General features: G+C 40.3%; 2 protein-coding genes across 5 annotated transcripts; one reads left to right on the forward strand and one right to left on the reverse strand.

Moving 5' to 3' along the window:
* Window positions 1-1,416: 1,416 nt before the first annotated feature.
* On the forward strand, window positions 1,417-15,370 carry LOC107085393. Of its 2 annotated transcripts, none has more exons than XM_015375682.1 (17): window positions 1,417-1,587; window positions 3,477-3,583; window positions 3,664-3,803; window positions 3,875-4,038; window positions 4,114-4,275; window positions 4,364-4,811; window positions 5,126-5,224; window positions 6,662-6,752; window positions 8,211-8,434; window positions 8,530-8,772; window positions 8,854-8,952; window positions 10,284-10,477; window positions 10,572-10,746; window positions 10,835-10,991; window positions 11,078-11,231; window positions 13,013-13,124; window positions 13,218-15,370. In XM_015375682.1, exons 1-17 carry the CDS (start codon window positions 1,567-1,569, stop codon window positions 13,379-13,381), a joined length of 2,754 nt encoding a protein of 917 aa, XP_015231168.1. In that variant the 5' UTR covers window positions 1,417-1,566; the 3' UTR covers window positions 13,382-15,370. The 2 variants fall into 2 exon arrangements, with proteins under 2 accessions (XP_015231168.1, XP_015231169.1); XM_015375683.1 differs by having other exon boundaries at window positions 3,878-4,038.
* Window positions 15,371-15,535: 165 nt separating this feature from the next.
* abcf2 (ATP binding cassette subfamily F member 2) lies at window positions 15,536-23,587 on the reverse strand. Of its 3 annotated transcripts, none has more exons than XM_015375684.1 (15): window positions 23,451-23,587; window positions 22,615-22,765; window positions 20,662-20,874; window positions 20,336-20,518; window positions 19,138-19,309; window positions 18,939-19,034; window positions 18,751-18,853; window positions 18,477-18,572; window positions 17,199-17,318; window positions 16,911-17,000; window positions 16,715-16,825; window positions 16,571-16,633; window positions 16,368-16,496; window positions 16,069-16,272; window positions 15,536-15,979 (listed from the first exon to the last, which is right to left on the reverse strand). In XM_015375684.1, the coding sequence occupies exons 2-15, from the start codon at window positions 22,751-22,753 to the stop codon at window positions 15,875-15,877; spliced, it is 1,824 nt and encodes a 607-aa protein (XP_015231170.1). In that variant the 5' UTR covers window positions 22,754-22,765; window positions 23,451-23,587; the 3' UTR covers window positions 15,536-15,874. The 3 variants fall into 3 exon arrangements, with proteins under 3 accessions (XP_015231170.1, XP_015231171.1, XP_015231172.1); XM_015375685.1 differs by having other exon boundaries at window positions 23,436-23,513; XM_015375686.1 differs by having other exon boundaries at window positions 23,404-23,471.
* Window positions 23,588-25,157: the final 1,570 nt, after the last annotated feature.

A 25,157-nucleotide genomic window follows, 5' to 3' on the forward strand; every position in this document is an offset into this window, starting at 1 on the left:
AACCAGAGGCGTAGCCAGAAATTTTTTATATGGGTGGCCAGGCAATAACCAGCCTTTGCTGACAAATAGACGCATATATTTAAACATCCGTAATTTCTACATAAAAGGTACAGTGGATAAAACTCTTTTAGTTTTGAGTTCTGGGGCGTGAATCTTTTCCATTGTCATTACTTACCTACTTGTATCAATAAACATTCTGCAGAAAATAATTATTTACAAGCACTAATATCTACATAAATTGATTATTTGATAAGTTTTTATTTCAATTTTTATTTATCTTAGATTTCACTGAAGACTCCTAGATGACTTGCAGGGACACATCATTTTCTCTTTACCCCATATAACACCAAATCTAGTTCTAAAAAGAGCACGAATTCTGTATCTATCATCTTTGATGTTAGTATATTGATGTATATAATGAACCGCAAAAAATGTAAATGTTCTGAATATTCCACTTGAGAGGATTACTGCTGCCACCATCTGTATTAGAGGGGATAAAAATGGTAGGGGTGGTCACAGGCAGCCCCGTAACCAGCATTGATCCGTATTTTCCCTTTTTTTTATTATTATTATTTTTTTAATTTAGAGAAATGTCAAAATATATGATGAAAACTGTTCTGATTGTTCTTTGACCTGTGTAAAGATCAGCATGCATTCTCATTTGTTTAAAAAAATAATAAAGTCCACAATGATATATTATCGCAAGTCATTTGATTCATTTAGTGGGCCATGCACATGCATGGTGATGATGGTGACGATAATAATATTGATAACAACAATAATATAGTATAATGATGATAATAATAATCATAATAATAATCATAATAATTAATTCACTCACATACTCTAAATTTGTGAGTTCTGGAATTGTTACAATAAACATGTTCATATTCACCTCCTTGATGGGCTTGTGTTAAACTCTTTATTCACATTTCCAAAATATATTTTAAAAGGTCACCATATTAGGATGTTTTTTTTGTCAAGTAAGATTTATCGCAATATTTGACCTCAGTATTTCAAGAATCCTGGTTACGGCCCTGGCCACAGGGGTGGCCAATGATTGTCTAAGGGTGGCCAGGCCCCCCATCCAGCTCTGCCCCTGGAGATAATCATTTTTGAAATGTTAAATGTATTATTATTTTTATTATTTTAGTTTCAATCATTGAATCGACACATTAAAACAAATAAAATGTCCTGCTATTAGATGATTGAGGTGGACTTGTATCCTCAAGTATTCCCTTGTTTGGGTGCTTTCCACCATCATCAGAACAAAAGTGAAGCTTTTACTTTCATTATAAATGGTAAATAAATGTCCAGAGGCGTCAGTGGTTGGGGTTTAGACCTGCCAGTCAGTGAGAAATGAATGAGATTTGTTGCAGATGGAATCCCGTCTGTTGATAGGCTGTTTTTTCCGTCTGTCAATCTGAAAGCCAGAGGGGAGGAGAGGTCAGCGCAGCTAGCAGCCACTGAAGATTGCTCACCAAAACAGAAGCAGGGAGTCAGCAAAGTTCACCAAAACTCTTAGTTTGACTAGAATATCTGTGTGGTGACCTTAAAAATAACGGGATGAGCTCAAATACAACACCGGTAAGCCCCAGCCTGTTTACCTTTGACCTGTCAGCTGTTAGCTGTAAAGAACCGTTAGCATGTTAGCTGGATTAGCTTATCTGTTAGATGCTAAGCTAACGCAGTTTGTTTACAGCCTCCATTGTTCCAAACAACAACACCAAACTCCAACCCTTCTTTAGCTTCTTTTCCAGTTGTTTATCACGTCTAGCCTCTTATTATGATGTTATACTGACAAAGCTAGTCAACTGTTTCAACTTTATGAATTATAGTTTACTTAGAGCTGCAGAGTTTAGTGGTAAATCTGCAGTTACAAATCACAGGTGGGGCAATAAAACATCCCTTTAACATCAGCTTCCTGTAATCAGTTTGAAATATTTCAGGAGGTTTAAGATTTCGAGGCAGAAAAGCTTTTCCTAGTATTTTTCTATTTATTTTTAATATCTGTCAATTGTCCCACAGTGGGGATATTTGTCCTCTCTTGCATAGAGACCCAAATTAATTACAAATGATATTAGTGCTGAAACAATTAATCGCATTAATCGATTATTGAAATAATCCTCAACTAATTTAGTAATCGATTAATCGTTGACTGTTGTATAGACTCTAAAAAGTGCCTTTAGCTGGCAGAGCGACCCACTTAACACAGAAATTATACCAAAATTGTAAAAAGGAAAAAAAAAAGTGTAAATATTTTGCATTTAAAATAAAAATCTTTTTGTCTGTTAAAATACTCTACCCAGAACTCCTCAAGTGGAAAAAAGCTTTATTGTCACTTGGTTTAATTTTGTTTTTGCTATTCGATTAATAATTGATTAATAAAAAAATAATCAACAGATTAATTAATTTGCAAAATAATCATTAGTTGCAGCTCTATTATATTTATATATATATATATATATATATATATATATATATATATATATATATCAGATACAAACTGTAATCCTATCTGAATATGGATTAAGCTTAGAGCTGACTGTAATTTCTGAACAGCTGTTAAAGTAACTTTAAAGGTGAAATATTAAATTGATCCAAGGGAAGAATCTCTTCTGTCAGCGCATATTATAATACATTAAGACATTAAGTATTGCACTCCAAAAACTGATCTAAATAAAATATACTGAATTCTCTACAGCATCTTGTGAAAGTTAGCCCACTCTTTCTACCATCAGACTTCTCTTAGTTTTACTCATCCCTAAGATTATTCAGATAAACGATTCTAATGCCATCCTCTTTGAATCCAAAGTGTTTCCACACCGCAGCTGCCATGTTCAGGTTTGCTTGCTACTCCTCAGTCCTCTGGCTCTCATACCACACTCAGTATGCTAAGGAAACCCTTAGAGTGAGGGAAACAAACATGCATGCAAATGTAAATTATTGATCACATTTAGCTTTATCATGCCATTCATTTATTTATTTTTTATTGTGACAGTCCTAATGGTCCCCTTAGCATTTATAACATAGGCACAGCCTCACATATCAGTCACCATTAGGGTGCTATCTGTTTGATTACTTAATAGCAGGGTGTCCAAGTCTTATCCAAGAGTGCTTGTAGGCATGTAATTTATTCATTAATCCTATCAAACAATTAATGGGTCAGCTTTTATTTCCTTATTATCTACTTTTCTTTGGCGGATTATTAGGCACTATTATTAATGTTATTGCTGGATCAGATTTATGTAATATCTAGCAGTCTTTGTCTGATAAGTGTAGAAATACCAGCCCTAAATTCTTACTGCAGAATTTTATTAATACGGTACTTTAAAAAATGACTTTAAAGTTGGTAAAGAACTGTCTAATGGAATACAGTAAACAAAAAGGAAAATAATCCAAAATCATAGTTCTTCAGTTTTTATTTTATTTCTCTTAATCCTTCTGTTTTGTTGGTCTTTGATTCTGGGCTGCAGACTATCGGGGAGTTTTTCCTCACCCTCAGTGAGATGGGTTTCACAGAGCAGCAGATCCAGGCAGCTGTCCAGGCAGGATACCTTTCTGTGACAGAAGCTGCTGAATGGTAAGAAAAGAACAAACAAAAAACTGATGTAAAGCTTTCAATATCTATCTCCAGTGGTTTACACATGTCTGCATGAACAGGCTCTTACAGGGTCAGTTTCCACGACACACATTGGTTAAGCAGTCCTCCCAGTCGTCGGATACTGCTCTTTCTGCTTTTAACCCGCCCAGAGACGGCGCCGGCGGCTCTGCTCCGCCTGCATCTCCTAGTGATAACAGAGGTACAGCAGGTCCTCGGTAATAACAGTGGATTGGTTAGGTTGTGGATGTATTAAGTTTTCCCTTTCTTTAGCAGCTTGTCCTTCGTCTGTCCTGAAGCTGTCCAACCCTGCCGCTCATCCTCCTGATCCTCCTCCTGTTGAGTCACGGATCAAACAAGACAAGAGTGACTTTGAGGAGAAAGAAAGACAACGTGTTGCCCAGGAAGTCTTAGCCGAGAAGAGGCAAAAGAAGCAGGTCAGACCGAGGACGGCCGCCATGTGCGTGTTCTTCTGTTGCTAACTTGTTAAGAAAATGTTTTTGTGATGCCAGGAGCGTGAGATGGTTTTAAAACGGATAGCTGAGGATCGGAAGACATTGCAGCAGAAGAGCCACACCAGCTCTGCCGCGGACCAATCTCCTACGAGCTGTGGCGAAGGGCAGAAACTTGGAGGAAAGATTCAGACGAATGTTGACAACAACTGTATCCTGATGGTGAGACAACAGAGCTTCACTTCCATACGTGTGACCTGAAGTTTTCACTTCAGATTTTAAAGATGGTTTATTTCCCGTGTTTGTTCAGATCCGGCTGCCATCCGGTGAGTCGATGCGTGAGCGCTTCTCGGCCGACGCCTCGCTGCGCAGCGTCGTGGAGCACATCAGCGGCCGCCACCCCTCCCTGCCCTCCTTTACCCTCCTTCAGGGTTTCCCCAGAAAGCGCTTTGGCGAGGCAGAGCTTGCGTGTTCGCTGCGTTCCCTGGGCCTCACTCCAAACGCTGCTCTCTGTATTCAGACCACCCCTCCGGAAACGCCTCAGGACCAACCCAGTCCAGCGGTTCCCCCGCCAGAACCTCCAAACGAGTCGCCTCCATGCATTCTTCCTCAACCGCAGGTTCCAGTTCCAGAGGAGGCAGAGATGCTAAATCCTGCTTTAGTCCATCATCTACCAAACAATCTGTGGGAGGAGGCTGTGAATTACGCAGGGGTACCTAGAGCAGTTCCTCCAGGGTTTGGACCTTCTCATTTCTGGGGTACGTTTCAAGATTAAACTAGTTGTTTTATAAAGATGTGTTTAAATTTTTACATGCACTCAACCTTGACCTGATGTCATTAAAAACTTGTAAAGATGCATTTGAGCCATTCCTTCTTCTCAATGTAATAAATTAACAAGGGCAAGTTTTAAAAGGAAAGAACAGGGTGTAAAGGTTTGGATTTTATTGAGTTACATTGATTGCTACAGAGATACTTCCAATAAAAAGACTTAGTGAGTTCTTCGCTCTGCACTGCAAAGCTGCAACAAAAAAAGCAAAATATGTGTTTCTGTTTCATTCCTGCTCTTTGGCAGGTCGGGGCCAAAGATTGGTTGCTGGGAACCCAGAGGATCCTGGTTTGGAGGCTGATGAGCAACCAGAAGTAGGGGGAGAACTACCTAACATTCCAAACGGTACTGTTCCTGCTGTCTGCAGCCGCTGCAGATGACTCACCAGCACTTTTTACTTTAGTTTTTCACCTGATCTCTGTCCTCACACTCTTCTCTTTTCCATTTGATCCTGAAAGCATTATTGTTTTACAGTAGAAGCTTCTCTGTAAAATCTACGATTGTAGAGCAGGTTTGGAAAAGCTTAGTATTAACTAGTGATGATGAGATGAAGCCTCATGAGGCATTGAACAGTTTAGAAAAAAATTTTCAATGATCCCCACAGTTCATGAAGCTTCATGTGAACATGTCACCACCTACTGGTGGAGTGCAGAACTACAGTTAGTAATGTAAACAGATTTTTTGCAATTGTTTTCCTTGTATTTTTGTTTTCCCCATTTAAGTTCCTTCTAAATTGTTAATGATTGGTGCGTATAATACATTTTTTTTTTTTAAGTATAATGTCTTAGAAGAGAAAATTCACAGTTTTTCTGTCATTTTAGTGAAATAAGCTCAAGCAGACAGTGAAAGTGCTTTTGCACATTGGGTGACGATGAGCAAAATGAAAGGTGTTAGTCATTTTTATTCAAACATTATAGTTTTTCCACAATTTTTGGTTTTAATCTGATTGGAATTTAAGTTTTCAACCAATCTTTTGGCTAAACCAACCAATCTAATTTAGCAGTGTTTTACCCAATCTATAATTATACTAGAGCAAACCAATACAAATTAGCCACATTAGCCAAAATAGTTCAGCTTTATTGCAACTTTTAGAAGTCTAAAGTGGGTCTTGAATCAACAACCTCAGTCATGTTACAACTGTTAGCAGTGGCTTTGCTTGCTTAGATTTTGATCGTTAAATTGTTTGATCTAACTAAAAAAGTTTTAACCTACTAGATTGGTTGTTTTTCCATCCAATCTATTCGTAGAATCTATTCACTCTATCCAACTGACAGCAACTCTCCTACAAACTACCACATCTTGAATGAATACTGAGGTTATTTAAATGCCTGTCGAAGTTCTTGCACAGTCTGAACCACTTCCTAAAGCAGTCACATGGTATCATGGTAGAGAGTCTTCAAACATGATCAATTTTGGCCCCTCCCTTAAATGAATCACGCCTCGACACGCTTCTGGGAAACACCCCCTCCATTACTTGATACACGCCTCGAAGCCTCGGCTCATCTCATAACATCACTAGTATTAGCAAAAGGAAGTGAATACCCCCATGTATCAGTACTACTCTGAACTGAGGCCAGTCATATTCCCTGCTCATGTGGTTGTGGTATAGTATCCTAAATGTAAAGGTTCGGCAGAGTTTTAGGCAGTTTACTCAGAATCAGCCAGTAATTTTGCTCATCAGAGGTCCTTTATCTTTTTCTGCACAGCCAGTTTGCATGCTTAAAGAGATTTTGTACAGAACCAAGTGTGAAGCTTAAGCTTACAGCTGTGTCACCTTCACAGGAATGCCCAGGCTGCCTTTCTTCCCGGAGAACAGGATCCGAGTAGGGTTTGAACCTGCACACTATTGGCCGGACCAAGGCAATCGACTCAGGTGGGCTCCCGACAGGAAACAACAAAGCTGTTTACGTTTAACTTACACAGCATTACAGCTGACTTGAAAGATTATCCACAAGTGAAACCACACACACACACACACACACACACACAGACACATCCTAGTTGGAACCTTGCACTGATTTCTGTTGACTTCCATTCCATTTCACTCCTTTTTATGGACTAATCCAAACCCTTACCCTAAACCTAATCCACCACTTAGCTCTAAACTTAACCACAGCAACCCCTCAAAAAACAGAAACTGCTCCACTTTACTATGTAATGTTTCATTCAGCTGCAAGCACAAATACGCCTCCTCAGAGACAGTCACGCTTAATCCCGTTCATACATAAGCACCCATGCTTACAGCTAAACCAATCGCCATTAGCTGCACTTTATGTACAAACTACATGCTACATTTCTGAGTACATGTTTTTTATCTAAGGGTGTTTTACATTTCCTACAATGGTTTCTAATCATGTTCTTTGCTGTCATGTCTTCCCTCTAAAGGTCAATTTATGCTTCCAATGCATAGCCTCTGCAAAAGTCAAATCTGTCACTGTGCGCGACCATGCCCCCCATGCAGAGGTTCAGCAACCGTCGTTGCGCGCCTCAAAAAAAATCCCAAAATACGCATCGGACGCTCGCAAACCTGCGCAGACCTCAAGCTGAACTGCGCAGACAAAGAGCAGCTGTGATTGGTCCTTGGTATACCTTTCCGGCTGTCTGTGCGGTCGTCCTTCCCGATTCGGTGCTGGAGTACGCCATTTTTAAAAACTGAGGAACAACTACAATGGACAACTACGACCAAAGGTTAATCGAGGAGGTTTGCTCCATTAACAGAACCTGTTCCTCTTCGATGTCGAGCGACCCTAGATCTATCTCCATTACCGTGATATCTTGCAGATGCGCCATTGTTGTTTTGGAAGAGAAACACACTCACCGGCGCAAAAAACAGCTTTATTGTCCATTTTAAATTAATAATTAAAAATATACAGTGTATGTATTTATAAATGTAATGATATATATAAAACAAGGAGGTTTTTGGTTTATTACTGCTGTATGGAGGCTGTTCTTTCACCACACAGCATGTTTTAGAGTTTGTGTAGCGTTACACTAGCTAAAGATTAAACGATTGGTGAATAACTCGGAGCACTTGGTTTGCATCCAAGAAGTTAGAGGTTTATATTCCTTTACATTCTCCTCTCAATGATCTAAAACTCTGAATCTGTTTTATACCATCTCATGTTTACTAATAGCTTTTCTTATTGGTTTCAAGATGCCAGTCATTTTTATTAGTCTCATTAGGATAACAAAAAGCTACATTTTATTTTTTAGTACAAAACTGTACAAACTTGTTCACAAAAGGGTTTTAATTTATTATACTTATTTTGATAATGAAGGCTTTATAAAATGTTCTTAATAAAGAAGCGCTGGTGTGTTTGTGTGTTTTTAGAGACGCTCCGGAGGAGGATCTAGCTGAGCCCGAGGAGGGGGCTGGTCCAGAGGCGCCGGTAGCAGCAGGCCAGGCTGCAGTGGAGCGTCTTCAAAGAGCTGCACAGCAAGAGGACCACAGCCCCCCTCAGGGACACCCTTCACCGCCTAAAAGACCCTTCAGGACACCAAACGTGCCATCCCTATGTGCCTTGGCCACCCGTGCAACTGTCCACCTCATGACTGGTGGGATGTTTTCAGAGCAATATGCTCTAAAAGCCTCCCTTTGTGTGGTTTTAACCTAAAAAGAAACAAAAAAACAATGCTTCTTGTTTCTGCAGCTCCCAGTATGCAGTACAGCAGTAGTCTGGCTGGCCTGACCCCACAGCTCGCAGAGCTTCTGCTCAACCACATGTCCAAAGAGAGGCTGCTTCGTCCGCGCACCCTGGAGCTGTTCTTCGGCTGCCAGTTACAGAAATTAGTCCTAAACTGCTACCCTTACTCCACCAACGAGCTCCTGCGGCAATTAAGAGCGTTCACAGCACTAAAGCATCTTAGTCTGGTCAACTCCCCTCTCATCACAGGTAAAAGCTGCAGAAATGTTTATCTTTAACGTTCAGCCAGTCGGATCTTCTCTGCTAATCTTATGATCTGGTTTTGTTCAGATTCTGGTCTTTCAGTTCTGCCCAGTCTGGTAAAACTCCAGTCACTTAACCTGGCGTCCTGTAGCAAACTGACGGACTCCTGTCTGCAGTATATCACAGGTTAGTGGGGTTTCATGTTCCAGGTATTGAAAAATGAGCCCCACACTTAGAATGGAGGCTTATTACAGTTTAGGATTGCCTTGCTAAAGCCTTCATGTCCGTTTTCACATTTTGTTCAATGAAAACCATAAACTGCGTATTTAATTTTGGTTACATGTTAGAGAGCAACACAAAATCATGAAGAGCTGTGGAGTGAAAAGAAGTGTTACATATTTTTTAAAACTTTTCAAGCAAAGGAAACCTTTGGCCCCGTTTACTTAACAAAAGCGCAGCGCAACCAATCACCTGTAGAAGTCACCAAATTAGTCCGGTTATTATTAATCCAGCTGTCCTGAAAAGGACTCAAACATTTGATAGATTTTGGCTAAATCGCACATTTTAGATTATAACCATTTCCTCAGCTTTGAACATTTCACTGAGCTGTGAAACGCGGTCATCCACCTAATCTTGAGGAGAGCTTCATTTCGAGATGAGAGTCTGATTCTGATTTGAGCAGCGGTAGAAAAGCTAATAACCTTTTCCCACTGGCCGAAAAACCTGTTTAAACCCGGGAACAGTCGGCTTTTAGTGGCAGTGGGAACAACTCACTGACGCGTGTCTAACCGGGTCAAACTACTCGCCAACTATCGTTAAAATCGCATTGGCTCTGATCGGCATGCAGTGGGAACACCTGCTAAATTATGTGATGACATTGAATGCACGTATGTCACACCATTGCGCCAGTCACGTGTTGAAAACAAGCCCATACAAGTCTGCTTGTATTCTAAAAACATGTTACAGCACTGGCAAGATAGAGATTTGTGTTCTCCTGATGATCTGCGGAGAAGAGGAGATCAGGCACCGTTCGAGTACACTCTGGCTCCCGTCCATGTTGCTCTCCATTATTTACTTCACAGATTTCCGTGGCACTGCGACATCGGCAACGCTCACCCAGCGTGATGCAGTCATCAGACGCAGGGGGTCAAACTCAGCTATTCGGTCAAATGGGGAAAAGAGCCGAAAGCCGATTGTTGGCCGGTCAACCTGGTTTTGAAAAGCCCAGGTTTTCAGTGTGAAAATGGCTTAAGATAACGGTGGATGAGCTGCTCAGAGCTCATGACTGGACAGTTATTAGTCATAGAAGAATGGAAAGAAGCAATTATTGGGAAAAAAAGTTATAGAATACCTCTCTAAATTAGATAAGACCAGAGTCGATCACAGTTACGTTCTACGTAACATAAAGTGTGAAAAAGTCAATCGTATATGCACACTTTTGCAAGGCACATTAATAATAGTTATGCATTATTATAGCATATGATGCCTCGGTTCACCTGTGATTTCTCGTCCTGAAGGTTTGAAGAGCCTGTGTCTCCTGTCCCTGGATCAGACCAAAGTGACCGATGCTGGGATGGTTCAGTACCTGCGTTCTGCTCCTTCTTGTCTCTCTCAGCTCAGTCTGAACCAGACAGCAGTGACTGAAGCCACTCTAGCTGTGCTCCCCACCTGTGTGCCACAGCTGCGACTACTCAGCATCAAGCAGTCGAAGGCACTTCAGCTTATTTCCTTCCGCCTAACAGTGTTTATCCTAAGCGTCGATTCCACGTGTTTTTTTCCCTTCATCTTCTGTGGGGTGTTTTCAGGTGAAAGATATTTCCGCCCTAGCAGAGCTGTCCAGTTTGCAGACGTTGAATGTTGATGGGACGGGTGTGACTGAGGCATCTCTGGAGAGCATCTCCACCCACCCCGCCCTGTCTTCTCTGGGTTTAGGAGGAATCGCTGTAAAAGATGGGAATCACGCTCTGAAAATTATTTCAGGTTTGCTAGATTTGTAAGATGTTACGTGGCAACAAGTGAAATGAGAGAAACAAACATAGAAATGACTTATTTCCACTTTTTCTTCCAGGTCTGAAGTTGACTCACCTCACCCTCCCTGGACGGCACACCGTGACAGACGAGGGGCTGCTATTCCTGTGTAGGCTGACTCTGCTGTCACAGCTGGACCTGAAGGACTACACAAAGGTCACAGACCAAGGAGTCAGCCAGTTAGCCTCCATGACCAGGTCACCCTCTCACCTCATGCATGTCGGCATCCGCTGCTAGACGAAATGTGCATTCTGACTGGAACGGCGTGAACGTTTTTCTGCAGGTTGAGGAAGCTTTCTCTGAGCAACACTCAGGTGACAGACGCAGGGCTTCCCTCCCTGCGTGGCCTGCTGGAGCTGCAGGAGCTGTGTTTGGACCGAACAGCGGTGACCAGCCGCGGAGTGGCTGAGCTCATTACCTGCCTGCCTCAGCTTCAGGTAACCCAACTGCTAACATCTGAGTAGCCGCAGGTTGTTGTTTTGCCGCTCAGGCTCTAATGTTGCTTCAGATAAAATCTGACCAAAGAGGAACGGATACAGAAATCAGATGAGCATAAACAGATGGTGGGATATGTTAGGAAAACAAAATATTTTTATTATATTACAGCCATAAACTTTTAAATATTTAATCAGGATTTTGTGTGTTGCAAAACAACAAGACGTAGAGCATCTGCCTGGGTCATTTAACGCCGCTATGCTTCAATAAACTTCCCATTCTAGCTCTGGTCGTCATCCTGCTGGAAGGACTTTACTTTCCATTTCCTATTAACTTTAACTAGCTTATCTGCTGAAGTAAATTCTCCTAAGAGCATGATACTGCCATTGCCGTGTTTTCAGTAGGTCAACATTAAGGGTTTTTCAGGTGGAGATTTACCTTTAGTATACGAGTCTGGACAAACTGCTGACTGGGCTTCATAAGGCTTTTTTTCAATCATACGTTTCTTCTCATCACGCTTTCAGAATCAGGTTTTTCTCAACAGATTCTCCTACCTGAGCTGCGTGTCTCTCTGCAGCTCTTCAATTTACCGTGACCACACAGGTGTAGACTTGGTTCATTTATTTTTAGGTCTAATTCTGAGTCTATAGACTTAGACAAATTTTGACATTTTTTATACACAGAGTGCATACAAAATGAAATTTCGTTTTTTACAGCTGTCATGACATTTCCATTTCTTAAAGTGCACCATTGCATTGATATGGTCAGTTTGATGCAGAGACTGTGACATGATTTACATTTTTTTTTTTTCAACATTCCCCTTTTTTTTTTGATTGAGTGGAGTGGGTTTTATTCGGGTTGTCAGAGTAAAAGAGGCTGAATACATCATTTCCTAATGATGCACAATTTTGCGTTGGATCTCACGATAAATCCGGATAAAATTACTCAAAGTTTTAGGTCGTGTCAATAAACATATTCAGAATGCGTCTATGAGGGGCAATATCATAAAATTAGCAATTCAAATATGCAAGAATATAGATGAACTAGAAAATATATATGATAAGAATGTGTGTCAGGACTCTTATTAGCTCCTTAGAACACTCTTTTAGAACATGACAGCAGTTTTCTGGCTAATTTCTTTTTCAAGGGTTCATTCTCTGCTTCTTTTGTAGCTGATTCAGGGGGCTGGCAGGAGTGTGAGGAATTAGAGGTACTAAAAGGGAGCATAGAAGATATTTAGAACATCTTGAGGACAGTCAGCATCCATTTTATTCATTTGAAGACAGTTCATTGCCCTTTAAAAAAACACAGCACCTCTGATTAGGCACCTCTGGTTGGGTCAGATAGTTACGTATTATTTTCCTCCTCTAGGCTGCTCTGAAGTGTCCACCCACATCTTTCAAAAGTTGCACTTTCAAGGCATTTTGTGTGTTAAACAGACATTGCTACCGTTTGTTTATATATATATTTGTTTCCCTTTTCTTATTTTTCTAAAATAACTTAAAAAAAAAAGAAGAAAAAAAAAAGCAAAAACACGGGGGGTAAAACTAAACTATTTCTGTCGCAGTTCTGTTTGACTCCTTTTATTAAGTTTTTATCTGCTAAAAAAACTTCAACAAATTAGCATTTTTAAGCTTATTGCCCTTCTACCTTTTTTTAAGTGAATTCTTCAAAGTTTGAGATTAAATTTCAGTCTGAAATTACCTTTGCTCTCTACTGAAAAGTCCTTTAGATAAAAGTTGCATTCTCTGACTTATTTCAATGGTCGTTTCCTGTTTTTCAGGTTTTGGGGTTGGCCAGCACACAGGTGGGAGATTCTGTAGTAAGGAGGGGTCTGATCCACTGTCATCAACTGGTTAAAATCAATCTCAGCCGCACACGCATCACGGACCAAGGTACAGCTGCACATTTAGCTGATTTGACAAAAAAAAAAAGACATGATCTGCGTTTGCTGAGATCTAAACCACAGTGTCTTCCTACCCCTGCAGGTCTGAAGCACCTGAAAGACATGCGTCTGGCTCAGGTCAACCTGGATGGGACCGGCGTCAGTCTCACGGGCATTGCCAACCTCCTCTCCTTGACCAACATCGGCAGCATCCGGGCCTCTAACATCCGCACTATTCCACTGGATGAGGTCTCTGATGAGGACTGAGACACATTTTTATTTGGACAAAATGAATTCAGACAGACCAGAGCCTCTGAAACATGCTGCCACCAGGACCAACTGGAAACAGCATGAAGTAAAACACTCCTCCGACTTGCACTGTCTCAACTCCAGCTAGTGCCGCTCTTCTGACAATCATACACACCAAGTTAAAAATCTAGGAAGAATGGTTTAGAGTTTTGCAGAGAATTTCAGGTTTCAATCAGTAATTAACTTCCAGATTCGTTAGGCTAACCGCTCTCCATGTGGTTAGCAACCTGTGGCTATTTTCTCCACACTGGGTCCTTATAACTGTATTCAGAACGATAAATTGATCATTAGTACATAACATCTATTAGTTATGTTATTAGTTGCTAGTTACTAGTTGCTGGACATTAACATGGTAAAGGTTGACTAGTGTGACACCAAAGCAGATTTCCGGCCTCTTTAAACAGCTCCACTCCTAAAGCATCAGATGTTCATGAGGTCATTCTTATATGAGCCTTTAAACCAACATCATGTATTGATTGGATAATTAATACAGGGGTAACAGCAGCGCACCACCAGGGATTTTCCTGAGGGAAATTTGAACCAGGGTTTCCAGCCAGACTAGAGAAGTCCGACAAACTACTATTATATTTTTTTGGGTCGTGGTGAAGAAAAGAAAATTAATTTTGATTCCCAACTTTATTCTATATCTGATTCTTTCTTTCTTGTCCCTCTGTGCTTCATTATATCCTTGTTCCTCATGTCCTTCCTTTCTTTATGTACTGCTTTTTGTTTTTTTGCCAGGGCCATTCTTTTCTCCCTTGCTTCCCGTTTCCCCCTTTTTGCTTACAAATGTCCTTTCTTTTCTGTTTCAAGACTTAGGTTGAACTTCATTGTTTTATATTTTAATATAAACCTAAAGCACTGAGAACGCTACAAAGTTGAGGCTGGGAAAATACAGCGGACCCCTTATTCCGAGAACAGAACTCACCAAGCTTTTGCAGTTGGCTGTTGAGAAATGAATGTGAAACGAAAAATGGAGGAGCTACAGCGGATTAAAACATAGATTTTGTTTTTTTAAATGCTTTTCATTTTGCACAACCACCTTCCTTCCATTCTAGTAGAAGAAAACAAATCGGTGATGCACTGCTTCCTATCTTTTTGTGTAACAACCTTCCAATCCAAACATGAGGGTGATTTCAAGGTTTAGTAAATGACATTTGCATAAACCCATCTATAGGGGACTGCTTTGTCAGGTTGAGACCTAATAATCTGGATTAAAACTTACTTAAAACCAAAATAGTTATCTTCTGCTTGGTAAAATATTTCCTACATAGGAAAAGAAGAACCTCAGTTCCAAAATTCTGAGCTATCCCTTTAAATTAAAGCTTCTGCTTCATACCTAATCAGTTTAGGAAGTTTACTCTCGTATATAGTTGATTATTTTTGTGCAAATGGCTTAAACATGATAGCTTGAACAGGAATGCAGGTCAAGCACCAAACAGCATGCAGTTTTTTGGAAAGCTGAACTTTTTATTCAAAATGGCTGCAGGGTGTTTTCAAATGATGCAAAGGCACATTGTTTAAGTTTCAAATCTTCTGCATCCCCGCAGGTAAATTGTCACAGTAGGCTTTAATATACAGTGCCTTGCAAAAGTAGTGTTCAGTTTTCATACTCAACATGCTCATATTAAACAAGCTGGCAGAACCATGTGGAACGTTAGTGGGATGATGGAGCCTATGGTAACTTGACAATGGAGTGGAGGCTCACCCATCAGAACACAAACCTTAACTGGACTGAAGGAATGGTTTAGCTAGAGGTATTTTCATAGTATAGACTGGATACCCTTAAATTAAAAGACTAAGATGCTCCATAGAGATAAAATGGTAAAACCCTAGCTTCCTGCTGAAGCATGATCCCAGTGGCTGTCCCTTAATGCTAAGAAATACCACAATTGAGTGTCAAGTTGTTGAAAGTTCAGTCATTTGATTCTCAGAACCCAAACAAACTTGCTGTAATTTCCATTGTTGCATTAGTTTATGCTCCAAGGTTATGACTTTGATAAAGACCCTGTAGAAGCATAAATAATAAAGACTTAAATCGAGTTGTGTTTTTTTTAATGTTCTGTTTATTGAGACAAACCTTTATTGCATCACTGTCAAATAAGGCAGAACTGCTCTTTTACAGTGGGGGAGGGGAGGTCACCTTTTAAATATAAAATAACCTAAAACCTGCTTCTTAACATGATTGGATAAAACAGAACATTTAAGGAGGAACCCAAAGACTTCTTTGAAGACAACACAATGGAATGCAATCCAGGTGAATCAGCCAATCGGGCGGGGGTTGGATCGCCATTAAACTGAGGAAATGTGGTACTAAGTTTACAAGAGAAGTCCAGTAAGATGCATAATAGAATGTTTCTGTTCAGTAGGACGTTTCCTGCTCATCCTTTGACAAACTTGCAGGTCCATGATGTAAGAAACAAGCGGCCCGGTGCTTCAAATAGCATGCATTCACTGCTTTTCAATCTTAGACTTCAAATGCTCCTTGTATCCCAGGATGTCGCTCTTCCACTTTGTGATGGTTTGATTCTCACACACCCAGATTTCTTGAGCCACCTAAATAATAAATAAAATGTAAACTCAACCATAGTTTAAAATATCACCTGTTTAAATGATAAATTTAAGGTGTTTAGTAGGGATTATACCTGCTGAATTAGCCTGAAGTCGTGGCTAACTAGCATCATGCCCCCTTCAAACTCGTTGATTGCTTCTGCCAAGGCATCAATCGTCTCAATATCCAGGTGATTGGTGGGCTCATCCAGGAACAGCATGTGGGGGTTCTGCCAAGCCAGCCAGGCAAAACACACTCTGCACTTCTGACCATCTGACAAGTTCCTGATCGGACTGACCTGGAGGGAATTAAAAGGCGGCTTTAAGCAACACTGAAACGTTCAAAGATGCACCTGGGGCACTTTAAGATTTAGTCTAAACAACAAACACCTACCTGCTGTTTTCCTGTGAGGCCGTAGCGACCAATGATCTTTCTCATCTCCTCTTTTTCTTTGATCTCAGGGAAACACTTCATCATGTACTCTAAAGGAGAGAGGTCAAGCTCTAGCTGCTCTGTCAGGTGCTGTTAGAACAAACAGAACCCCGTTAGTCAACCGTAAATAAACTAATCTATACAAACTGTGTGCTGAGATTTACCTGATGATATCTGCCGATCTTCACATGAGAATGTTTGCGGATCATGCCATCAGTTGGGAGGAGCTAAAAAAAGGAAATAAAAAACTAAGAATGCAAACTTTAACACTTAGAAGGATCAGAGGTGCATTCAAGTAAAGTACCAACCTCTCCCATAAGCAGCTTTAGCAACGTAGATTTCCCAGCTCCATTGGGTCCCACCAAAGCCACCCGAGTATCCAAGTCGATACCAAACTCCAGGTTTTTATAAATGTGCGGCTGCGGATAATCGCAAATTAAGTTTATCATTCGGGGGTGGGGTGGTGGTAAAGCAGAACGAGCCATGCAGATCAACTATACTCACTGTGCTTTCACTGTACTTGAAGCTCACATTCTGAACCATGATAACAGGAGGAGGAATCTTCCCACAGGGAGGAAAATAAAATGACAGAGTCTGGAGAAAACAAAGATTGATTCAATCTAAAGCTCAGAATAGGTTGTATCATCAGATAAAATCCAAAATATTGGCACATTTTTAAAATTTGTTCTGACAAAGCATAACTTCATCTCATGTAAAACTACAGCCTGATAAATGTCCAATTAGCTGCTCTGTTCCCTTGGATTTCCACAGTTCAGACACACAGTGCTGTACCTTGTCATTCACAACTCTTTCAGTCAAGCCTGATGCCACCATCTTCTGCAGCGTCTTCTCTTTGCTCTGTGCTTGTCGTGCCAACTTAGCAGAGCCGTGACCAAACCTGGCGATGTAATTCTAGGGAGGAATGGACAAAGGTCTTTAAAAAAAAAAGGTTTATTCCAATAGACAAGTCATTTTACCGGCAGGATTATTTGGTTTTTAGTTTAAGCCATGTTTTGTCATTTGTGCTTCACTCAAACTTGCATGTTTTGTTTTAATGACCAGTAATCATCTGTTTTTTTCCCCCTGCATTCCCCCCAACTTGTAACCAACCCAAAGGTCTGATTCTCACTGGACAGATCACTTGGGGGTTTTATTTCTAATTTTGGAACGTGCTGCAGAACAAGTCTGCAAGCTGCAGGTAACCGCATGCGGGCAGCAGGGTTACCAAGCAACAGACAGCTGATCAGCTATACCACATGCATATTAACATGTTCAATTTAGCTTGAAGTTCTCGCATTAGCAGGTACCCTATTAGACTATGAAAGCGAGAACCAAAATAGTTCCTCTTGTATAATGACAGGTGATTTAAAGTTCATGAAGATGTTCAAGAATTAATCAAAATTTGTGGGATTTAAAAAATTTTAGTTCACTGAAAGAATCAATTTCCTGGCAGACTGGTCACAGCATCCATCTGCTATCCACTTAACTTAAATGTTTAAACATTATAAAATCAGGACAGAGTATTTAAAGGGAAAAATCCATTTCACACAATGCAGGAGCCGACCACGCATCAGATTTCAATTCTATAGCTGTTAACAACTGGGGGATTTTGAAAAGGAGCTTGATACATTATATAAACAAACATTTAACTTCTGATGATCTGTATGAAATCTTATTCTGATAATCAGTACAATTGTAAGTCTTCAAACATTAAAAAATTAGAATTTTTTTCTTAAGCAGGGTAGTAAAAGGACCAATACTCAAAGCTGTATCCGGATACAATACTAGTTTAGCTTGGTGGAGTTTGCATATTTTTGATGTCGTTAATTTTTCTTTTTGTCGTTTTATTATTTTACATTCATTTGAACTCTTATTTTAAGTTCCAGGTCGAGCTTAGAGAAACTTTTCCCCAGTTAATATAAATATATTTGATGCCATCATTTCTAAATTTTTGACTTAGAATTTGACATATTAGTATTGTGACAATCCTATTGAAAAGCAAAGCTTTTCCTCCTGATCAGCACCTCTGTGCAGTAAAACAGTTTCACCTAAACGAAGCCCCTCCTTTACCTTCATGTGTGCTATCTGGTCCTGCTCCCAGTTGAAGCGCTTCATCTGGTTCTCTTCCAGCTCTGCTCTGGTCTTCACATACTGGTCATAGTTACCCTGAATAAATATAGATTTGCATCGTCACCCAACAGCATAGAGATATGATTAGTAACATCCCATCTTGCTTCCTTATTTAGCATTTGGACCATGTTCATTAAGGGTATTCTCTGGAACCGTTCCAACTGGTCTAGTCCCACTGGGAACCATCCCAACTTTAATCCATAAGTGTTCTTACCGTGTAGTACTTCAGTTTCCTCTGATGCAAGTGGATGATATTGGTACACACACCATTCAGGAAGTCTTGGGAGTGAGAGATGAGCACAAGGATTCTCTTGAACCTGACAAGAACCATCAGGTGGTGAGTGTGGGACCCCAAGCAGAAGTGGAAACCGCAGGATAAAAAGTTTTTGGGTATAAACTTACGACTTTAGCTCCTCTTCCAGCCACACACAGGCATCCAGGTCCAGGTGGTTTGTCGGCTCATCCAGCAACAACATGAAGGGCTTGATGAACAGAGCTCTGCAGAATGGAGAAGCAGCTGGTTAGGGTCTGAAACTAAAACAGAGGTATTCTCTTATTCTGATTTATCCATTTGCCAGATGAATATCTCCCCTAGTTTTACCTAGCCAGAGCAACACGCATCCTCCACCCTCCACTAAAGTCTTTTAGTTTCTTCTGCTGCATAGCGGTGCTGAAACCAAGACCATGGAGGATCCGGGAAGCTCGCATCTCTGCTTTGTCTGCATCCAACTCCTCTAGACGCTCATAGAGCTCCATCAGCTTCTCACACTCCGCTTCATTGGATCAAAAATAAAGTCGCTATTATTAGTGTCATAACAGATTCACAATTCAGTAAAAAAAAAAAAAAAAAAAGCCCTAAAAACTAGGGGTGTAAATAATAATCGTTTTGTATCGATCCATCGATCCAACAGCCGACGATCTGATGCATCGACACGTCCGCAAGAGAATCGATTCATGTTTTTTTTTTCTCCGGTCTATTTTTATCCATTTGCTCCAGGAGGTAATTCTCCCTCATGTGTTGCGGTGGCGCTAAACCTATTTTGCCCTCCTACCTCGCTTCCTGGTTATACTCCTGCAGCAGTGTGTTGCAGTAAGCTTGACACAGACATTTTTAAATTATGCTCAATGTTGAAGCGTGGTCTGTGCTACACGCTGTGTGTCTAGATACGGCCGAGGCAGCGAGGAAGTGGGGGCGAGTTTAGTCCGACGACGGAGGGACATGAGGGCCTAAAAGAGCGGAGATTCAGCTGGAAAAAGGGTCCCAGCATTCTCGCGCACCTCGCTCTTCTAGCGGGTCAAACTTCACGAGTTGTTTTCTGCAATTTCGGTCATAAAAACAAAACAAGCCGGCATCCTGTCTGCGGTCAGCTACAATTTGGGAGAGGTGCAGCTGTGCATCTCTCAAGGGCGCGGGGACGTCTGGAACAGAGGTATTGAATTGCACTCATTGCACTGATTTTTGCAGTATTTTTTGATGCAACTTTTCTACTTCTGTTATTTGCTGTTGTTTCTAAAAGAAAATGCATAATGATATTACAGCTTTCATTGATTTATTTCAAACTTGAAACTTTGTTTAGCCTGTAAAGTGTAAAAAAAAAAAAAAAAAACGATTAATCGAATCGTGGTGTATTCTTCATTATTATTATCGAAAAATAATCAAATCGTTGGGTCAGGAAATCGATACTGAATCGAATCGCCATGATGGATGTGATTTACACCCCTACTAAAAACATTCTGTGTCTGCATGCTTCAGTACAGTTATTCATCTGCATCTCATTGCCATATCTTAGGAAACTCACAGTCTTCATGCGCCAATCTCTCTGCCTCCTTCTCCAGCATTATCCTCTGCTCGTCCACTTCCATGACACACTGCAGAGCCGTCTTTTCGCTGGGAGCCATCTCTCGGGTTAAGTGGTAAATATCTATGTGCTCTGGAATGGGAATCTCACGATGACCAATGGCTGACAGTAGCATGGACTTTCCTAGCATAGGGAAGAAATCAGAAAAAGTCAGAATTTTTTTTAGATGTTTTAGCAAACTGGGGGGAAAAAATGCTTCCCATCAGTAAGCATTTGTGTTAATAGTCAAGATACAAATAGGGGGACAGACGCAGCAAGGGTTTTACCTGTGCCGTTAAGGCCGATGAGACCATAGCGTCGGCCCGAGTTCAGCTCTAAGCTAGTATCAGCCAACAGCTCCTGACCGTGAAAGGTGAGCGACAGGCTACTGATGTGGACATCCGTGCTGTTGGGGTGGGAGGCGAGAACGCCAGTCACTGCCCGAGCCTCCGTCTTCCGCAGCTCAAACTCGTCCAGTTCTTTAGTTAAGCTGGCAACACCTATTAAAGGAGGGAGGGGTAAATGGAGTTAGAAGTGATGTTTTAAGTTGATAACCAGTGTCCAACTTTATGGATGATTGCAGATTGTGTTAGCCTCATATTTCTGTAGATGAATTTGTTTTCAAAAAGCCTTTCATGTTTGGTATATTCCAAACCAAGGATACTGGCAAATGCTCTAAGAGATATTGGTCTTTTAAAGGATGGAGAGGTTGTGAATTATTTTAGGAAGTAAAATGCAAACGTGTTTAGAGGCCAAATTAGTAGCCAGCTACATTGGACAGGATTGCAGGCTGAGCCTCATGTCAAACTATCAGGGTAATGTAGTTTATATAAACAATCTCTCTAAATAACAACAGGACAGTCTGAACAGCCAAAGGCAATCCATCAAACCATGCCTGCTTTTTTCAACTGGAGGTCATTTTCCTGCTATTTTACCATACTACCAAATAAAGCTCTGAATAACTGAAATACCATTTAATAGAAAACCCATCTAAAGAAGCAAACCAGGTAGGATGATAATTGTTTTTCCATACGAAATATTCTGGGCCAGCTGGTTCTCTTTTAATGTATCCACTAAGCAGAACAAAATCTTGAAGCTGTGGAAATTATTTCAACTTAAACCAATGATTTTTAGTAAATAGAATTATTAACATTCAATAGTTTGTGTCACAAAGCTAATTTAAACTGAATAAAGTGAATATTTTTCTTTTACATTTAGTCTTTTCATTTTTGTCATTAGTAGGCTGGCTCATTTTGCCAACCAGCTCTTTGGATGAAGCTCCACCTGCATGTATAAGGCTACGTTCACACTGCAGGCCTTCACGCTCGATTCCGATTTTTTTTGTGAAATCGGATTTTTTTTTGCGTTGCCGTTCACATTTCCAAATAAAAGCAACGTGTATGTGATCTCCTGTGTATACTGCATTCATACAGCTTAAGTGTCCCACATGCGCAGTAGAGGACGCAATTACATCACAAGCCAGTGTGCTTCGTGTTTACGGAAGTAAATATGGATGGTAGCGCTGGAGCGCATCTAGCGATCTTTCCGAACCTTAAAACCTCAATTTTTTCAAGATGGTAAAAAAAATAAATAAAAAAAATACTGCTCTCCGCATCATCATCCGCCACGGTGTTTGTTTTTCTTGCTGCTTCTGTGTAGCAAGAAACAGAATAGTGACCTATGTCATTTACTAATAATGTTCAGGTCGGATAATTGCGACCTGATCGTTCACACACAGGTCGTATTTGAAAAGATCATATTTGTATCGGATTCAGGATCACATAGCCAAGCGGCCTGGGGGGAAAAAAAAAATCTGATTCATATTGTTCAGACACCCATGAAAAGATCAGATCCAGGTCGCATATGGGCAAAAAAAATTATCTGAATTGGGTCACTTCAGGCTGCATCATGAACATAGCCTTACTTTCAGTATAAACATTAGCTAACAGGTTACGTTCATCTTTCTTTTAGGGACGTTAATAAGGACATCAAAAAATGCACTGAAACTTTTGGATAGTATGACTTGAATAGGGAAATTTATAAACCCTTCCAAAGGTCATGGAGCATTTCTTAAAAAATAAATAAACATCCATACATTATTCAATATATTTAGCTGTGGCAATTTTGTATACCTTTAGGCATACATAGTCATCTCCCACACAAATATGCATCTGATCCCACATTTTGATCTGATCACTCTAATCCTAGTCCAAACAATAAAGACATATAATCCCTCTCACCATTGCTGTCTGCTCCGTTTTCTTGAATCTCTGGCTGCTCACCATCTCCATTTACTTCGTCACACTTCTTCGGGCGCTGACGGGCTTTGGCAGCCTCCTTCTTCTTGGCTGCCTTCTTCTTGGCCAGGTCTGACGGCATGGTTGTGAAAGGCTACTCGGAAAATAAAGATGGGAAAGTAAAAATTACTAACGGTACATCCGGACCATCTGCGGTTCAAAGATTTCAGCGCTGAGGTCGCCAAGGCAGTATTAGTCATATATGGTAGAGGTATGAATCAGGGTGGATAAAGAATACTAAATAGGGTTGCCATTCAGCTACCGTCATAAAAACACACATTTCCAGATGGCTACTTCGCAGTAACATAAGTACTAAACAACATTGTCTTCAAGTCTAATGGCAGCGACAAAGAAGACCACGTTCTGGTTCTTTCCCATCACCTCACTAGAATTTCTAACCCCGGATTAGCTCGGAAGTTAGCCGCTAACAATGCTAACTTTAGCGCTACAGTTTATCCCGAATAAATTTAAAGGAACTTGTCGTTCAGTGATAAATGGTATACCACGAACTATGTCAAACATATGAAGAGAAGAGTTTTTAGAAACAACAAAAGTGATTTAAGCGGTATCCTACGAGGTAAGCTTACAGTTAGCTACACCTGACAGGCCTGGATGCTAACTCGACTCGAGGCCCAAATTAGATGTGATTTAATCGCTAAACGGTAAAAACGAGTTCCAAAATCCTCAGAAATTCTTCTTTGAATAATAGGGATAAGTCAGGAGTTCGTGTACCAGTTGTTGAACGTTGATATATCTCTTTTTACCTAATGTCTTCGTACCTCTTATTTCGGGAGCACACTGACGTCTCGTGTCCACTTTTTGCCGGGTGGATGTAGCCGCTCTCATACCGCCAGACGAACCATATATGGTGAAGGAGGGCGGTGACAGCGCCAGGCCCCTCCCCCCTGCATGTGGGACTGCAGCGAAATGTAACCGTGGGAAATTCCGATTCCTATTTGAGATCCATTTCTTTGGCTCGGCTCATTAAAGAAAAAAAAAAACAAAACAAACAAACAAACAAAAAAAACATAAATCTATGTAAGTTATTCTATTTTGGCTCTCAATTATTTAATCATGCTAATCAAAGGAATACTAAAGAACCTTCCGTTTCAGTTCATTTTGGCTCCCCCCAGTGCAGGGGCGGAGCTAGATGGGGGTCTAAGGGTGCCCATGGTCACCCTTAGCCAATCATTGGCTACCCCTACCATTTATTTCCCTCATAATAATCTCAATTGGAATATTCAAAACATTTAAAACTTTCATATAATAACAATTACTTAACAACAAAAACACATTAAAAATGATAAGTACGGAATTAAAGCAGAAATAGATTTTTTGTTTTATGGGGTGAAGAGAAATGATGTGTCTCTGCAAGTCATCTTGGAGTCTTCTGTGAAATCATAGATAAATAACTATTTTAATAAAAACTTATTAAATTATAAATTTATGCTGATATTAGTACTCGTAAATATCTATTTTATGCAGAACGATTATTGATAAAAATAGGGAAGTAATGACAATGGAAAAGATGTTTGCCCAAAACTCAAACCTGAAAGATTTTTATCCATTATACCTTTTATTTAGAAAGCACAGATGTTTGAAAATATTTGTATGTTTCTTAGCTAAGTCTTTGGGAAAGTATAGTTTGTCTTTATTAGAAAATATGGATGGTTTGCTCATTAATTTTCAGTGTAAATTGATAGTGAGGTTCTGGTTCCTATCTACTTTCGGCCACCTCTCAGTGTACATTGGTTATCGCCTGGCCATCCATTTGTTTTTTCTGGCTACGCCTCTGCCCAAGTGTACAAAAGATGTACTGTTGTGCTCGAAAGAAGATACCCCATTTCCCTTACCAGGGTGGTCTTGATCTCCAGGTCGCCTCCGGTTGGATTAAACTATATTTCTGTTTACAGTGACTGTGTGAAAGATGGATAGTGATGCTTAGTGATGGTGAGATGAAGCCTCATGAGGCACTGAACCGTTTGGTAAAATTGCTTCAATGATCCCCACAGTTCATGAAGCTTCATGTGAACATGTCATCTATGGTCTTCCATACTCCAACACTACAGGAACTTAACTATTAATGCAGCTTGGACAGTACAGTGTAGGTTAAACGCTAAAGAAGATTAAAACTGTGACATGTGCAAATAAATGGTTTATTCATGGTCTTTAGTTATGTTAAATATGCAATGCAGCTATTAAGGAGCTTTTGTTACTGCAAGCAAAAAAAGCAAAAGCTGCTAAGTGACCACAAACAGGCCAAATGTTAGGACACATTATATATGATAATTATTATTAAGTTAGAAGTAAAAATAAAATCTAACTTGTGAAAGTAAAAAAAACATCCTGGAGACATAGCCTATTTTTTGGAAATTAATGATCTGTTCATTTTAAGTTCTTTACAGAGATCCGTGATGACCACTTAATGTCTTCATTGGGAGAAAAATGGACCAAAAATCAGATTCCTTGGTTGTGTGCACACACAA

The sequence above is a fragment of the Cyprinodon variegatus genome, unplaced genomic scaffold (assembly GCF_000732505.1).
Source record: "Cyprinodon variegatus isolate N-32 unplaced genomic scaffold, C_variegatus-1.0 Scaffold123, whole genome shotgun sequence".
Taxonomy (NCBI): Eukaryota; Metazoa; Chordata; class Actinopteri; order Cyprinodontiformes; family Cyprinodontidae; genus Cyprinodon; species Cyprinodon variegatus.

Excerpts from the sequence above, each read along its gene's own strand:
- LOC107085393 (XM_015375682.1), top strand. The coding sequence starts at position 1,567 with ATGAGCTCAAATACAACACCG. Across the intron at positions 8,773-8,853 it reads CAACTCCCCTCTCATCACAG|ATTCTGGTCTTTCAGTTCTG; the intron begins GTAAAAGCTGCA and ends GGTTTTGTTCAG. Across the intron at positions 13,125-13,217 it reads CACACGCATCACGGACCAAG|GTCTGAAGCACCTGAAAGAC; the intron begins GTACAGCTGCAC and ends CTACCCCTGCAG.
- abcf2 (XM_015375684.1), bottom strand. The coding sequence starts at position 22,753 with ATGCCGTCAGACCTGGCCAAGAAGAAGGCAGCCAAGAAGAAGGAGGCT. Across the intron at positions 17,319-18,476 it reads ACCAGATAGCACACATGAAG|AATTACATCGCCAGGTTTGG; the intron begins GTAAAGGAGGGG and ends ATTCCTCCCTAG. Across the intron at positions 16,273-16,367 it reads GCCTCACAGGAAAACAGCAG|GTCAGTCCGATCAGGAACTT; the intron begins GTAGGTGTTTGT and ends AATTCCCTCCAG.